At 40.3% G+C, this 16,414-nt stretch overlaps 1 protein-coding gene across 1 annotated transcript; it reads left to right on the forward strand.

Annotated features, from left to right (window-relative positions):
* The first annotated feature begins 3,714 nt into the window (after positions 1 to 3,714).
* Positions 3,715 to 13,606, forward strand: LOC128779318 (olfactory receptor 7A10). The gene is made up of 2 exons (XM_053912034.1): positions 3,715 to 3,893; positions 11,662 to 13,606. Exon 2 carries the CDS (start codon positions 11,675 to 11,677, stop codon positions 12,671 to 12,673), a length of 999 nt encoding a protein of 332 aa, XP_053768009.1. The 5' UTR covers positions 3,715 to 3,893; positions 11,662 to 11,674; the 3' UTR covers positions 12,674 to 13,606.
* The last annotated feature ends 2,808 nt before the right edge of the window (positions 13,607 to 16,414 follow it).

A 16,414-nucleotide genomic window follows, 5' to 3' on the forward strand; every position in this document is an offset into this window, starting at 1 on the left:
CTTCCTCCCTGAACAACTTGAGCTTCAGAACCCATTCTAGCATCTCCACAAAATACAGGCCCTGGGCTCCTGCAGTTGCCCAGCCACTGGCCCAGCCAGGCAGCAGCTCAACCAGTGTGTATGCAGTCACTGGAGTCTTGGGCTCATGTCCCACTCCACCAGTGTGAGGGGCAGCTGGGGATCTAGGGGGCTTGCCTGTGGGATGACTGGGGGTGTGGCAGGCCTAGGGGGTATCCAGAGTCAAAAGGAGTCTATGCAATATCTGAATCGACACCTGACTGCCTACCTGGAGAGGGTGAGCAGCCTGGAGACTTATAATGGGAGACTGGAGAGGAAAATCCTGGAACACCTGGAGGAGAAGTGACCCCAGAAGAGACTAGAGACATCATTTCAAGACCATCGAGGACCTGAGGGCTCAGATCTTTGCAAGGTCTGTGGACAATGCTGCATCACTCTGCAGATTGACAATGCCCATCTTGTTGCTGAAGACATCTGAGTCAAGTACAGGGTGGAGCTGGTCTGTGGAGAGTGACATCAATGGGCTTGGAAAGTTCAGTATGCCTCTTTTTTTTATTTACTAGAATTTCCATTTATTCAGATTCAGCTTCTCTAAATAATAGAAGGACTTCAGTTTATCATGCTTTCTGCTCTAACATAGATATTTTCTATTTTCTATTTTGTCCATTTTCTCACACAATACTTTTCCCAAATTTGAATAAAAAATATTTGGAAATTCCCATTTATCTCTTGGGGCCAAATGGATATCTTAATAATTTCTTCTCAAATGGCTCATAGGGTCTCAAGAATTTTATTTCTTGTTACTAAAAGAATATTCATGAGTTGTATTAACCACGTGAAATAAACTCCACTTGTTAACTAAGTCTGTTATGTAATATCATCAATAGGGAAATGTGAAACACAGTTTCTACTTTGGAAAAGAGAATCAAATCTGCAATTTGAAATATGGGGAAGAAAAAATCACCCACTCAGAACAGCAAAAGGAAAAAGAATGTAAAAAAGTGACAGTAGTGTAAGGAGCCTCCAGGACAGCTTCAAGCACACCAACATTCACAGCATGGGGGTGCCGGAAGGAGAAGAGAGAAAGAGAAAGAAATTGGAAACCTATTTGAAAAAAATGACAGAAAACTTCCCTACCTTGGTGTAGGAAATAGATGTAAAAGTCCAGGACATGTTTCCATTGGTGAGAGCCAGAGCGAGAGAGAGATAGAAAGAGAGAGGGAGAGAATTCAGGTGGGAGAGAAATATTGATCTGTCTCCATCGACACACACCACAATCGATGATCAAACCTGCTGCAAACCAAGCAAGTGCCATGACTGGGAATTGAACAGGCAAACTTTCAGTACATTGAGTGATTCTCCAACCAACTGAGCCACATGACCAGAGTGTTTGTTTGTCATGTGAATAATGAATTATTTTCCTATCTTAAAGTCCAAAGAGTTCAAAGTCTGAATCACATTTTCTTTAATGCAATGGGGAATTCTCTGTACCAGCTAGTGGGGCAGAATCTCCAAGTAAACTTTAGATTTATTTTCTTCTGCTTATTGGGTGTGTCAGCAGAATATGTCCCCACCCAAGGGATGCAAGTAAATGAATTGAGGTCCGTAAAGTCATTTTCCTTCAAAAAATGATTGAATAAATGTCTGTATCACATTGATATTGCTACTGTAACAAATCACCACACTAAGGGTTTAAAAGAAACTAATTAATTCACATATAGCTCTGGGAGTCAGAAGCCTGATGTGTTAATGGGCTGATATCGAGATGTGTGTGGGGCCCGGTTCCTTCTTTAGGCTCCAGGGAAGATCCTGTTTCCTCTCCTAGCCCAGTTTCTCATGCCGCATGGCCTTTTCTCCAGCTTTAAAGCCAGCAGTGTGGCATCTTTCAGTCTCCCTCTGATTCCGACTATTCTTCCCTCTTCTTCCAAATGTTAGGAGCACCATGGTGAGCACATTAGTCCCACCTACATGATCACGGCATGTTATCTTAAAGTTTGCTGATTAGCCACACTATTCCATATGCTACTTTCCTTTTCTTTTGCAATGAAAAGTAACATATTAAAAGTTTCTAGAAATTATGATGCAGATATTCTTGGAGGCTCTTCTTCTGCCTACTATAAATTTTCTTCAATAATATATTCCATGGTGTCACATAAGGGCCCTTATATAAAAGAATCAAGTAAGGTATTTTTCAGAAATATATCATATGATGTCATTCATGAATCCTTATATAAAAAGATTGAATGATAAATTTATAACTGCTTCTGGAATGAGTGAATACACACTATACATTCAAAATTACATGCAAATGATTTTTGGTTCTGAAGACCTAAAACTACCCATACCCACCTCTAACACAGCCGCCATCTTACTACTGAAACAGTGGTCCTCAGACCAACAACTGCAACATCAGCACCACCTCAAACTTGTTTGATTCAAAGAATTTCTGGGCTCAACAGGACCTCCATTTGAACTATAATCCTGGGTGACTTATATGCATATTGAAGTTGGAGAAGTGCTGGTCTAGACTAGGCTTTCTTGCCTTCTTATGTTGGCAATAGGGGTAAGAAAATTATTTGTGTTGGGTATTGTAGGTGGTTAGCAGCCTCACTCCACACATTTCCAGGGGAAAAATGATCTCAGGTAGAGAACCACTGGCCCACAGTTTGAAAACTGGAAGCATCCCTGGCTGGTGTAGCTCAGTGGATTGAGCACAGGCCTGCGAACCAAAGGGTTGCCAGTTCAATCCCCACTGAGGGCACATTACCTGGGTTGCAGGCCGGGTCCCCAGTGGGGAGCACTCAGGAGGCAACCACACATTAATATTTCTCTCCCTGTCTTTCTCCTTCCCTTCCCCTCTATCTAAAAATAAATAAATAAAATTAAAAAAAAAAAGAAAATGGAAGCAAACTGGAAGCAACCTGACAGATCCCAACCAAGGCCCACCCCTCACTTAGTTCATAACTTTGAGCATATTACTAATCCCCTTCCAGCTCCAATCCTGCAAAAGGGAATGGAGTTCATATTAGTAGTTACTCATAGAATGGACTTTTCAAAAATTAAATCAGATAAAGTCTATAGGGTACTAAGTTCAGATTATATGGCGTAAAGCCATCAAATATATTGCTCATAATTAACAGATAGTTTATAATGAGGCACTAAATGACAGCTCTTAGTTTGTGGAAAAGTACAAATCCCTAAATATTTTGATAAATGTGTCAGGAAGGAAAAGAGTGTGGTGCCCAGGACTGCATATCAGAGGAAGACTACTCTGGCCTCATTGAAGAGGGGATAGTAATGCTCTGGAGACATCAGGACTGTGTCCGCACCACAAATCAGTGCTTGGGGATCAAAGGGGTCTACCTGGTGCTGGTTGATTCCACATCTCAGACTTTGGAAAAAACATTAACTCAGAGTTAAAATAAGAAAGTAGGAGGTGAGACCTCTGGGATGCAGGTGAGAACCAAGACAAGGACTCATAAAATCTAAATCCATCTGGCTGCTAAGTGGTCTTTGGGGATCTAAGAATCATTAGGAAAAATTTTCTTTCTGTTTATTCCAGAGGCCTAGAGGGAAATCATGTACTTTAATGTTGCGACAAAACAAGGGAAATGTGCCTGATCAGCAGATATACAGAGAGCTCTAAATATCTCCCCTGCACTGTCTCTCAGCTTGCACAATGTTGGTGGACAGAATATGGTTGTTGGTGTTGATTCCCAAGACTGGCTCAAGAGCTAATGCTTCAGTCCTTCCTGCTGTCTTATGTGGGCAGGAAAGAGCTTCAGTCTCCATCATCCACCATCCAGGGAGCAATTCTGACTAGCACATGGAGACCTACCTTTCAGAAAACCCATCTAAGGCGGTCTGAGAACCTGGTAGGTACATCAGGAAAGGGTCAGAGAGAATGGAACCTGAAACTTTAACTGCATCACTGGGACCCTAATCAGCCTAGCCCTGAGATCAGATATCTCTGTTTGCATTTTTGGTTAAGTAACTGATTTGTACTAAATTTATTTAATATGTTAACAAGACTGCTTCTGTTTGAATCTGCACTCCAGGGACATGCTGACAATTAGGTGATGGGACTGGGAGTCCAGTGGGATGATGCTGCACAATGAGTGAGATGCAGGAAATGGTTGCAGGAAAATGAAAACACTTCTGAGGAGCTTTTTTTGTTTTGTTTTGGGAGATGAAATAGAGCACTAGGTGTGGAGAACACTGCAGCTAAGTGAGAGTGTTTATATTAAATTTCTTAGATGGGCTGTATTTGAGCATGTTGTGTATTCATTGAAAAGATTCAGACCAGTGAGGTAGACAGCACCTTGTAGCAGCAGTTAAGGAGACAGACATTGCAGTATCTCCTATCATGCTGCGTATTCACATGAGAATATATTTAATAAGTCTAGAAAGGAATACTAAATAGTTTTACTTCATTATTGGCAAGGCTGCATATGTATTGGGGTTTGTGCCCTTTTACTATCTGTGTTAAAACAGTAGAAATTTCTAGCCCATGTTCATTCAGCCTTTTCCCAGAATGGTCTTATTTATATGCTTTGAATGAGAGATACATGCTCTTGGGGAATATAACTTGAGGATTGACCAAGTCCTACCAAAGAGTATAGTATACTGAGCAACAAGTTTTGACAATCTAGTGGTGAAAATATTAAGGTCACACTTTGTACCTTAAATCTTAACAACACCAAGACATCCTCAGTCACACTTTTACATTTATGCCATGATGACTTCACTGTTCTAGCTAACAGGGTGGAAATCTCCAAATTATTTTAAAATTTCTTTTTTACTTCCTGTGGAGTTTCAAAGTAAAATGCCTACCCAAGGAAGCTACTGAATGCAGAGACTTAAACTCAGTCTCTCCACCACATGTCACTGAAGGACTGACTCTATTACACTGCCAAGACTGCTGAGAAGCGCTCCCACACTAGTTGTTCTCAGTGAGCACTGATATGTGAGTACAGTTCTAGGTGTCAGAGCCTGGCTCCAGTCTCACTGGCTAATCTCAAGATGTCTTCAGGGCTGAGTCCCTTCTAGAGGGTCAGGGCAGAATCTGCTTTTTCCCAATTCCAGTTTGTGTTCTGACCACCTACATTCCTTGGCTCAGGGCCCTTTCTCCTTCGTCAAAGCCAGCAGTGTAGCATTTTCACTGTGCTGACCTTAGTCCCCCTGGATTATCCTGCTCATCTACCTTAAAGTCAGCTGAGTAGCAGCCCTGCTCCATCTGCTACCCTTTCTTATACTTTTTATAAAAAATAACATATTCAAAGATACTGGGAATAAAGATGTGGACATCTTATAGAGGTCCTAATTTTGCCTGCTACAAATTATTTTTCAGAAGTATATTATGTATATCACTCAAGGGCCCTTATATAAAGGGTACACAGAACTAATCACAGCCTATGGAATGAGTGAATTCACTCTTCTGCCAAAACTCTACACAAAGACAGTATTTGGATCACAAGAACTAAAACAGCCTGGAACTGAGTATAACACAGAACCACAGTCTTCCTTCTTAGAGAGTGGTCCACAGACTAGGACCTGCAGCATCAACATCATCTAGGTGCTTGTTAGAAACACAGATTCTTTGAGCCCTGAATGACCCGATGAATCAGATTCTGCATTGGAACTAGAATCCTGGGGACTTCATATGCATGTTGAACTGGAGAAGCGCAGGTCTAAACTAGTTATGTCACTTTTTTTTTTCAACTTTTAAATTATTTTATTGTTGTTCAATTACAGTTGTCTGCATTTGCTCCCTGCCCATCTACCCCACCCCAGCCAAAACCACCTCCCTCCCTTGTTTCCACCCTCCCCCTTGGATTTGTCCATATGTCCTTCATACTAGTTTCTGAACACCTTCCTCCCCACTAACCCTTCTCGTCTCCCCTCTGGCTATTATTAGATTGTTCTTAACTTCAATGTCTCCGGTTATATTTTGTTTCCTTTTTTCCTCTGTTGATTATGTTCCAGTTAAAGGTGAGATCATATGGTATTTGTCCCTCACCGCCTGGCTTATTTCACTTAGCATAATGCTCTCCAGTTCCATCCATGTCGTTAGAAAGGGTAGAAGCTCCTTCTTTCTCTCTGCTGTGGAGAATTCCATTGTGTAAATATACCATGGCTTTTGGATCCACTCATTTGCTGATGGGCACTTAGGTTGCTTCCAGTACTTGGCTATTGTAAATTGTGCTGCTATGAACATTGGGGTGCATAGGTTCTTTTGGATTGGTGTTTCAGGGTTCTTAGGGTATAATCCCAGCAGCAGAATTGCTGGGTCAAAGGGCAGTTCCATTTTTAGTTTTCTGGAACAGTATGGAAATTCCATACTGTTTTCCACAGAGGCCTCACCAGTCTGCATTCCCACCAGCAATGTACTAGGGTTCCCTTTTCTCCACATCTTCTCCAACATTTGTTTGTGGATTTGTTTCTGTTGGCCACTCTGACCGGTGTGAGATGTTACCTCACTGTGGTTTTAATTTGCATGTCTCTGATGGCTAGTGATGCTGAGCATCTTTTCCTATGTCTCTGGGCCCTCTGTATGTCTTCCTTGGAGAAGTGTCTGTTCAAGTCCTTTGCCCATTTTTTAATTGGGTTGTTTGTCCCCCTGGAGTGGAGGAGTCATGTGAGTGCTTTATATGTTTTGGAGATCAGGCCCTTGTCTGAGGTATCCTTGGCAAATATGTTTTCCCATACTGTTGGTTCTCTTTTCATTTTAATGCTGTTTTCTTTAGCCATGCAGAAGCTTTTATTTTGATGAGGTGCCATTTGTTTATTCTTTCCTTTATCCCCCTTGCTTTAGGGGATGTGTCTGTGAGGATGTTGCTGCGTGGAATGTCTGAGATCTCCCTGCCAATGTTTTCCTCTAGGACTTTTATGGTGTTATGACTTATATTTAAGTTTTGTACACACTTTGAATTTATTTTTGTGTATGGAGTAAGTTGGTTATCAAGTTTCATTTTTTTGCACGTAGCTGTCCAGATCTCCCAACACCATTTGTTCAGGAGGCTATCTTTACTCCATTTTATGTTCCTGCCTCCTTTGTCAAATATTAATTGACTGTGGAGACTTGGGTTTATTTCTGGGCTCTCTGTTCTGTTCCATTGGTCTATGTGCCTATTTATATGCTAGTACCAGACTGTTTTGATTACAGTGGCCTTGTAATACAGTTTGATATCAGGCATTGTGATCCCTCCTGCTTTGTTCTTCTTTCTTAAAATTGCTGCAGCTATTCGGGGTCGTTTGTGGTTCCATATAAATTTTTGAAGTGTTTGTTCTATATCTGTGAAATATGTCATGGGTACTTATTAGGGATTGCATTTAATCTATAAATTGCTTTGGGTAGTATGGCCATTTTGATGATGTTAATTCTTCCAATCCATGAGCATGGTACATGCTTCCATTTGTTTGTGTCTTCCTTAATTTCTTTCTTCAGTGTTGTGTAGTTTTCTGAGTACAGGTCTTTTACCTCCTTGGTTAGGTTTATTCCTAGGTACTTGATTTTTCTTGGTGCTATAACAAATGGGATATTTGTTCCTGATTTCTGTTTCCGATGTTTCATTGTTGGTATGCAGGAATGCCCTTGATTTCTGAGTATTGACTTTGTATCCAGCTGTTTTGCCAAATTCATTTATTAGGTCGAGTAATTTTTTGGTAGAGTCTATTGGACTTTCCATGTACACTATCATGTCATCTGCAAACAGTGGCAGTTTCATTTCCTCCTTTCCAATTTGGATGCCTTTTATTGCTTTTTCTTGTCTGATTGCTGTGGTTAGGACTTCCAATACTATGTTGAATAGGAGTGGTGAGAGAGGGCATCCTTGTCTTGTTCCTGGTCTTAGTGGGAAAGCTCTAAGTTTTTGTCCATTGAGTATGATGTTGGCTATAGGTCTCTCATGTAAGGCCTTTATTATGTTGAGGAATGCTCTCTCTACTCCCACTTTGCTGAGTGTTTTTATCATAAATGGGTGCTGTACCTTATCAATGTGGTTTCTGTCTTTACTTTTGTTTATGTGGTGTATTATATTTATTGATTTGCGCATATTATACCATCCTTGCATCCCTGTGATGAATCCCACTTGGTCATGGTGTATGACCTTTTTAATGTATTGCTGGATGCGGTTTCTAATATTTTGTTGATGATTTTAGCATGTATGTTCATCAGGAATAGTGGCCTGAAGTTTTCTTTTTTGTTATGTCTTTATCTGGTTTGGGGATTAGGGTGATGCTGGATTCCTAAAATGAGTTTTGGAATCTTCCATCTTCTTGAAGTTTTTGAAATAATCTGTGGAGGAGGGGGGTTGGCTCTCCCTTAAATGCTCTGTAGAATTCTCCTGTGAAACTGTCTGGTCCAGGGCTTTTGTGTCTAGGAAGCTTTTTGATTACGGTTTCAATTTCATCAGGTGTTATTGGTCTGCTCAGGCTTTCTGCTTATTCTTCATTGAGTTTTGGAAGGTTATATTTTTCTAGAAATTTGTCCATTTCATCTAGGTTTTCACCTCCCTTGGCATACAGTTATTTGTGGTAATTTTTTACAATCCTTTGTATTTTGGTGGTATCAGTTGTAGTCTCTCTTCCTTCATTCTGATTGTGTTTATTTGGTTCCTCTCTCTTTTTTTCTTGATGATCCTGCTTAAGGGCTGGTCGATTTTGTTTATCTTTTCAAAGAACCAGTTCCTGGATTCATTGATCCTTACAATTGTTCTTTTAGTCTCTACGTCTTTTAATTCTGCTCTGATCTTGGTTGTTTCCTTCCTTGTAGTTGCTCTGGGTTGTCTTTGTTGTTGCTCCTCCAGTTCTTGTAGGTGTAGGGTTAGGTTGTTTATTTGAAATATTTCTATTATTTTTAGGTAGGTCTGTATTGCTATGAACTTCCCTCTCAGGACTGCCTTTGCGGTGTCCCATAGTTTTTGGGTTGTTGTGAGTTCCTTTTCGTTTGTGTCCAGAAACTTTTTGATTTCTTCCCTAATCTCATTCTTCACCTATTCATTGTTTAACAGTATGCTATTCAATCTGCATGCTTTTGAATATTTTTGGGTTTTTTCCTTGAGAATTTTTCTCGTTTCAGTCCTTTGTGGTCAGAGAAAATGCTTGATATGATTTCAATTTTCTTGAACTTGTTGAGGCTTGCTTTTTGTCCTATCATGTGGTCTATCTTTGAAAAGGTCCATGTACACTTGAAAAGAATGTGTATTTTGCTTCTTTGGGATGAAAAGGTCTATATATATATATCAGTTAAGTCCATTTCCTCTTGGGTATTGTTAAGTGACACAATATCTTTGTTGATATTTTGTTTGGAAGACCTGTCCATTTTTGATAGTGGGGTGTTAAAGTCCCCTACTATAATTGTGTTGCTGTCAATATCTTTCTTGAAGTCCTCTAAGATTTTCTTTATGTATTTGGGTGCTCCTATGTTGGGTGCATATATATTGACAATGTTTATGTCTTCTTGGTGGATTCTTCCTTTGAGTATTATGAAGTGACCTTCTGGGTCTCTCTTTTGGCCCTTCTTTGGAAGTCTATTTTGTCTGATATGAGTATTGCTACCCCTGCTTTTTTTTTCCTGTCCATTTGCTTGGAAAATTTGTTTCCAGCCCTTCACTTTCAGTCTGTGTAGGTCTTCTGTCCTGAGGTGGGTCTCTTTTAGGCAGCATATGTGTGGGTCATGCTTTCCTATCCATTCAGCTATTCTATGTATTTTGATTGGAGCATTTAATCCATTTATGTTTAAGGTTATTATTGGTAGGTAGTTATTCACTGCTGATTCTTTGTACCTGTGTTATTCCCTCTTTTTCTCTTTTCCTTCCTTTCTTCCAGCAGCCCCTTTAGCATCTCTTGCAGAGCTGGTTTGGTGGAGGTGTATTCTTGTAGACTTCTTTTGTCTGGGAAACTCCTTATTTGGCCTTCTATCTTGATTGAGCGCCTTACTGGGTAAACTCACCTTAGTTGCAGGCCTCTGGTTCTCATTACTTGGAATATTTTTTGTCATTCTCCTCTGGCTTGGAGCATTTCCATTGAGAAGTCAGCTGCTAACCTTATTGGGGCTCCTTTGTATGTTATTTCCTGTTTCTCCCTTTCTGCCTTTAAGATTCTGTCTTTGTCTTTAATGTGCCATTTTAATTATGATGTGTCTTGCAGTGGGCCTCTTTGGGTTCCTCTTGCTTGGGACTCTCTGTGTTTCTTGGATTTGTGGGACTTCTTCTCTCATCAAAGTAGGGCAATTTTCCGTCACTACTTTTTCAAACAGGTTTTCTATCCCTTGCTCTTCTTCTTCTCCTTCTGGTATCCCTATTATATGGATATTTTTATGTTTCATGTTGTCCTCCATTTCCCTTAACCCCTCTTCATTTTTTCTGAGCCTCTTTCCTTTTCTTGCTCTTTCTGGGTGTGTTTTTCTACTTTGTCCTCCAGTTTGCTGATCCCATCCTCTGCTTTATTGAGCCTACGTTTGATTCCTTCTACTGTGTTCTTCAGTTCAGAAATTGTATTCTTCATTTCCTCTTGGCCCTTGTTGACAGGTTCTATTTCCTTTTTCATTTGATATAGTTTTCAGTGACTTCATTGTAGTTTCTCTGTAGTTTTTGGTAATTCTGTGTGTGTTTATTAAGCTTCCTTATAACCAATTCTTCGAACTCAATATCTGATAATTGACTTGCCTCTTTTTCATTTAGCATTTTTTCTGAGACTTCCTCCTTTCCTTTCTTTGGGGATTGAATATTTGTCTTCCCATTGTTTCTGAGACTCGTCCTTTTAGCCTCTGCTTCTTACATTGCTCTGTTTTGATCCCCTGGGCTTATGGTGTAAACTGCTTGGGGTTCTGTCACTCTTTATTATTGATATTTAGTGGGGTATATTTGAGGATGTTGTGTGAGCATGAATTTTAAGTGTTTAATGGTATCCACTCAGGCATTGCCAGATACCGTAGGGGCAAAATCATTTCTGGTTGACATCCAGTGCCTATAAGTAACTTGAGAAAATTATGTTCAAGGCCCATCACATGATCTGACATCACTTTGAGCAAATCGCTAAACCTATTGAGCTCCTCCCTACAGCCTTGCTACTGGCCATTCCCTCTGTTGGGCCCACACATCCCCACATAACCTTGATCTCCTGCCCTTAATCCCCTTAGGTCTGTGCTCAAATGTCACCTGTTTTCAGGTCTCGTCTGAATATCCATAAAAAAATACAACATCCTATTTACTTTTTCCTTTAGACCTGCTTTCATTTTCTTCATAGGGTCTGTCACCATCTGTAATGTTACATTTATTTGTATTATTAACTTCTATATTCTTTCCCTAATTTTGGCCTGTAGGCACTTGTGTTCTTCAGCACCCTTTACTCATAGCCTAGACTGTGCCAAATACATGGTCAACACTGAATTTATATTCCTGAAAAATATACATGAAAATTTTCTCATTGAAAATATAGTATACCAGACACCTTAGGGAAAAAGCAGATTGGGAAAAATATTCCTCTTCTGAGGTGACACAGAAAACTCGTAGAGTAGAATAGATCCATCCCAAATACTGAGATTAATTTATTGACAGCAAAATATAAATGGTAGCATTATACAATGCAAGTTACACTGGTTTCTATGAAAATCACTCCTGTTCTTTTTTTCCTTCTTAAAAGTGATCTCCACCTCATGGGAGCAGGAAACCATACAAGAGTGTCAGAATTTATTCTCCTGGGACTATCAGAGGAACCAGAACTGCAGCTTCTCCTATTTGGGCTTTTCCTCTCCATGTACCTGATCACTGTGTTGGGAAACCTGATCATTATCCTGGCCGTCAGCTCAGACTCCCACCTCCACACACCAATGTACTTCTTCCTCTCCAACCTGTCCTTGGTAGACATCTGCTTCATCTCCACCACCATCCCAAAGATGCTGGTGAACATCCAGATACAGAGCAAAGCCATCACCTATGCAGGATGCATCACACAGATATATTTCTTCATACTCTTTGGCGTGGTGGACATATGTCTCCTGACTGTGATGGCCTATGACCGGTTTGTGGCCATCTGCCACCCCCTGTACTACACAGTCATCATGAATCCCCGGCTCTGTCGACTGCTGCTTCTGGTGTCATGGATCATGAGTGTGCTGGATTCCTTGCTGCAGTGCTTAATGGTTTTGCGACTGTCCTTCTGCACAGACCCAGAAATTCCCCACTTTTTCTGTGAACTCAATCAGGTGACCCAGCTTGCCTGTTCTGATACCTTTCTTAATAACGTTGTAATTTATCTTGTAACTGTGCTGCTAGGTGGTGTTCCCCTGGCTGGGATCCTTTATTCTTACTCTAAGATCGTGTCCTCCATACTAGCAATTCCATCAACTCAGGGGAAGTATAAAGCATTTTCTACCTGTGTGTCTCACCTCTCAGTTGTCTCTTTATTTTATGGTACAGTCCTAGGTGTGTACCTCAGCTCTGCCAGTACCCACAGCTCACAGTCAAGTGCAACAGCCTCAGTGATGTACACCATGGTCACACCCATGCTGAACCCCTTCATCTACAGTCTCAGGAACAGAGATATAAAGGGGGCTCTGAAAAGATTCTTGTGGATGGCAGTTACAAAAGGGACAATTATCCTAAGACCAAAAAAGTACCCTTGCTCCATGACCTCCAAGATCCAAGACCAGTAATTGTAATTCTTTAATCAGATTGTTTTAATTTTCTTTCTTTATTTCTATCTAGGTATTTCCTTTGTTTGTTTCAATTTCTCTGTACAATTTGTATTACCATTTTATTAAGCATTTTGCTATGTTTATTATCTAGAAAGCTGTACCCTTTGTCTTTTTCCTACTTTCATAAAGTTTCTTTCCAACCTTGATCAGAAATATTTGGAAGTTTTTATATACTTCTGTGGCAACATTGATGTCTTTAGAGTAATTTCTTCTCCAATGACATATATCATTGTAAGTAACTTGTTCCTGTTTTGTAGATAGAATAGAGTAAGTGGTATTATTGATGTGGAAACAACTTCACTTGGCTTCTAAGCCCAATTTATAATTTCATTTCTTAAAAAATCTGAAACCTGTTTTTACCATGTGTTCCTCATTCTTTGTACACCAGTACCTTAGGAACTCTTCCTGAGGATGTAGACTTCATCATTGTGCCCTGTAAGTCTCAGCCTGTTGATAGTGATGATGTAGGATAGGAAGGCCTGGGCACTGGACTTGGGCCCTGCTCCTTGTCCCTCAGACATCAGTCAATGTTGTGGCTGGATTGGTCCATGTGGTTCTTATTACAACTGCAACAGCCATCATGAAAACTATGATCAAGTAAGATTTATTACTCACAGGCCCAGAGTACCTGAAAGCCACATACGAAGATGTGTGCATGTATGTCTGTGTTTGTGTCTCTCTTTGTGTGAAAGAGAGAGAGAGAATGGACTTGGACTGAATGTCTCTTCCTGTACTGGGGATCAAGGACAGGATGGCTAGGTTTTTTTAGATTCTCTTTTTAATAGCAAATTTTAAACATAATAGTGGGAATTAAGGCCAGGGAATAAAAAACAGGGCCACCTATATGGTCAGTTATTTAGGTTACTAGAGTTTTCTAAAAGGGGAATTTTTTTTAACTTTTATTGTTGTTCAATTACAGTTGTATGCCTTTTCTCCCCATCCGTCCACCCCACCCCAGCTGAACCCACCTCCCTCCCCCACCTCCACCCTCCCCCTTGGTTTTGTTCATGTGTCTTTTATAGTAGTTCCTGTAATCCCCTCTTCCCACTGCCCCCCCCCCCGGCTATTATTACATTGTTCTTAACTTCAATGTCTCTAGTTATATTTTGTTTGCTTTTTTCTTCTATTGATTATGTTCCAGTTAAAGGTGAGATCATATGGTATTTGTCCCTCACCGCCTGGCTTATTTCACTTAGCATAATGCTCTCCAGTTTCATCCATGCTGTTGCAAAGGGTATAAGCTCCTTCTTTCTCTCTGCTGTGTAGAATTCCACTGTGTAAATATACCATGGCTTTTGGATCCACTCGTTTGCTGATGGACACTTCGGTTGCTTCCAGTACTTGGCTATTGTAGATTGTGCTGCTATGAACATTGGGGTGCACAGGTTCTTTTCGATTGGTGTTTCAGGGTTCCTAGGGTATAATCCCAGCAGCGGAATTGCTGGGTCAAAGAGCAGTTCCATTTTTAGTTTTCTGAGGATATTCCATACTGTTTTCCACAGTGGCCTCACCAGTCTGCATTCCCACCAACAGTGCACAAGGGTTCCCTTTTCTCCGCATCCTCTCCAACATTTGTTTGTGGATTTGTTTATGCTGGCCACTCTGACTGGTGTGAGATTTTACCTCATTGTGGTTTTAATTTGCATCTCTCTGATGGCTAGTGATGCAGAGCATCTTTTCATATGTCTCTGGGCCCTATGTATGTCTTCCTTGGAGAAGTGTCTGTTCAAGTCCTTTGCCTATTTTTTCATTGGGTTGTTTGTCTTCCTGGAGTGGAGTCGTGTGAGTTCTTTATATATTTTGGAGATCAGGCCCTTGTCTGAGGTATCATTAGCAAATATGTTTTCCCATACTGTTGGTTCTCTTTGTAATTTGGTGCTGTTTTCTTTAGCCATGCAGAAGCTTTTTATTTTGATGAGGTTCCATTTCTTTATTCTTTCCTTTATGTACCTTGCTTTAGGGGACGTGTCTTTGAGGATGTTGCTGCGTGGAATGTCTGAGATTTTCCTGCCAATGTTTTCCTCAAGGATTTTTATGGTGTTACAACTTATATTTAAGTCTTTTATCCATCTTGAGTTTATTTTCATGTATTGCGTAAGTTGGTGATCGCGTTTCATTTTTTTGCACGTAGCTGTCCAGATCTCCCAACACCATCTGTTGGAGAGGCTGTTTTTGCTCTATTTTATGCTTCTGTCTCCTTTGTCAAATATTAATTGACCGTATAGACTTGAGTTTATTTCTGGGCTCTCTGTTCTGTTCCATTGGTCTATGTGCCTGTTTTCATGCCAGTACCAGGCTGTTTTGATTACTGTGGCCTTGTAATACAGTTTGATATCAGGTATTGTGGTCCCTCCTGCTTTGTTCTTTCCCAAAATTGCTGAAGCTATTCGGGGTCGTTTATGGTTCCATATAAATTTCTGATATGTTTGTTCTATATCTGTGAAATATGTCATGGGTACTCTAATAGGGATTGCACTGAATCTATAAATTGCTTTGGGTAGTATGGCCATTTTGACGATGTTAATTCTTCCAATCCATGAGCATGGTACATGCTTCCATTTCTTTGTGTCTTCCTTAATTTCTTTCTTCAGTGTTGTGTAGTTTTCTGAGTACAGATCTTTTACCTCCTTGGTTAGGTTTATTCCTAGGTACTTTATTTTTCTTGTTGCTATATCAAATGGGATTTTTTCCCTGATTTCTGTTTCTGCTGTTTCATTGTTGGTGTACAGGAATGCCTTTGATTTCTGAGTATTGACTTTGTATCCAGCTGTTTTGACAAATTCATTTATTAGGTCGAGTAGTTTTTTGGTGGAGTCTATAGGATTTTCCATGTACACTATCATGTGATGTGCAAACAGTGACAGTTTCATTTCCTCCTTTCCAATTTGGATGCTTTTATTGCTTTTTCTTGTCTGATTGCTGTGGCTAGGACTTCCAATAATATGTGGAATAGGGATGGTGAGAGAGGGCATCCTTGTCTAGTTCCTGATCTTAGTGGGAAAGCTCTAAGTTTTTGTCCATTGAGTATGATGTTGGCTATAGGTCTCTCATGTATGGCCTTTATGATGTTGAGGAATGCTCCCTTTATTCCCACTTTGCTGAGTGTTTTTATCAGAAATGGGTGCTGTATCTTATCAAATGCTTTTTCCACATCTATTGATATGATCATGTGATTTTTGTCTAAAAGGGGAATTTTATAACATGTTAATTCTTGTTTAAAACTGTATCTAGCAAAGCTATCATTTAGAATGGAAGGGAAGATAAAGTGCTTCTCAGATAAGGTCAAGTTAAAGAAGTTCATCATCACCAAGCCCTTATTATATGAAATGTTAAAGGGACTTACCTAAGAAAAAGAAGATCAAAAATAGGAACAGTAAAAATGACAGCAAACTCACAGTTATTAACGACCACACCTAAAACAAAAACAAGAGCAAACTAGGCAAACAACTAGAACAGGAACAGAACCATAGAGATGGAGATCACATGGGGGGTTGTCAATAGGGGAGTGAGAGGGGGAGAGGGGGGGAAAGGTACAGAGATTAAGTAGCATAGATGATAGGTGGAAAATAGACAGGGGGAGGGTAAGAATAGTGTAGGAAATGTAGCAGCCAAAGAATTTATAAGTATGACCCATGGACATGAGCTATAGGGGGGGAATGTGGGAGGGAGGGGGTGGGCAGGGTGGAGTGGAGTGAGGGG

This window comes from Desmodus rotundus, chromosome 9, assembly GCF_022682495.2.
Source record: "Desmodus rotundus isolate HL8 chromosome 9, HLdesRot8A.1, whole genome shotgun sequence".
Lineage (NCBI taxonomy): Eukaryota > Metazoa > Chordata > Mammalia > Chiroptera > Phyllostomidae > Desmodus > Desmodus rotundus.

Bases quoted from the DNA above. Each gene is read 5' to 3' on its own strand.
- LOC128779318 (XM_053912034.1), top strand. From the start codon at position 11,675: ATGGGAGCAGGAAACCATACAAGAGTGTCAGAATTTATTCTCCTGGGA.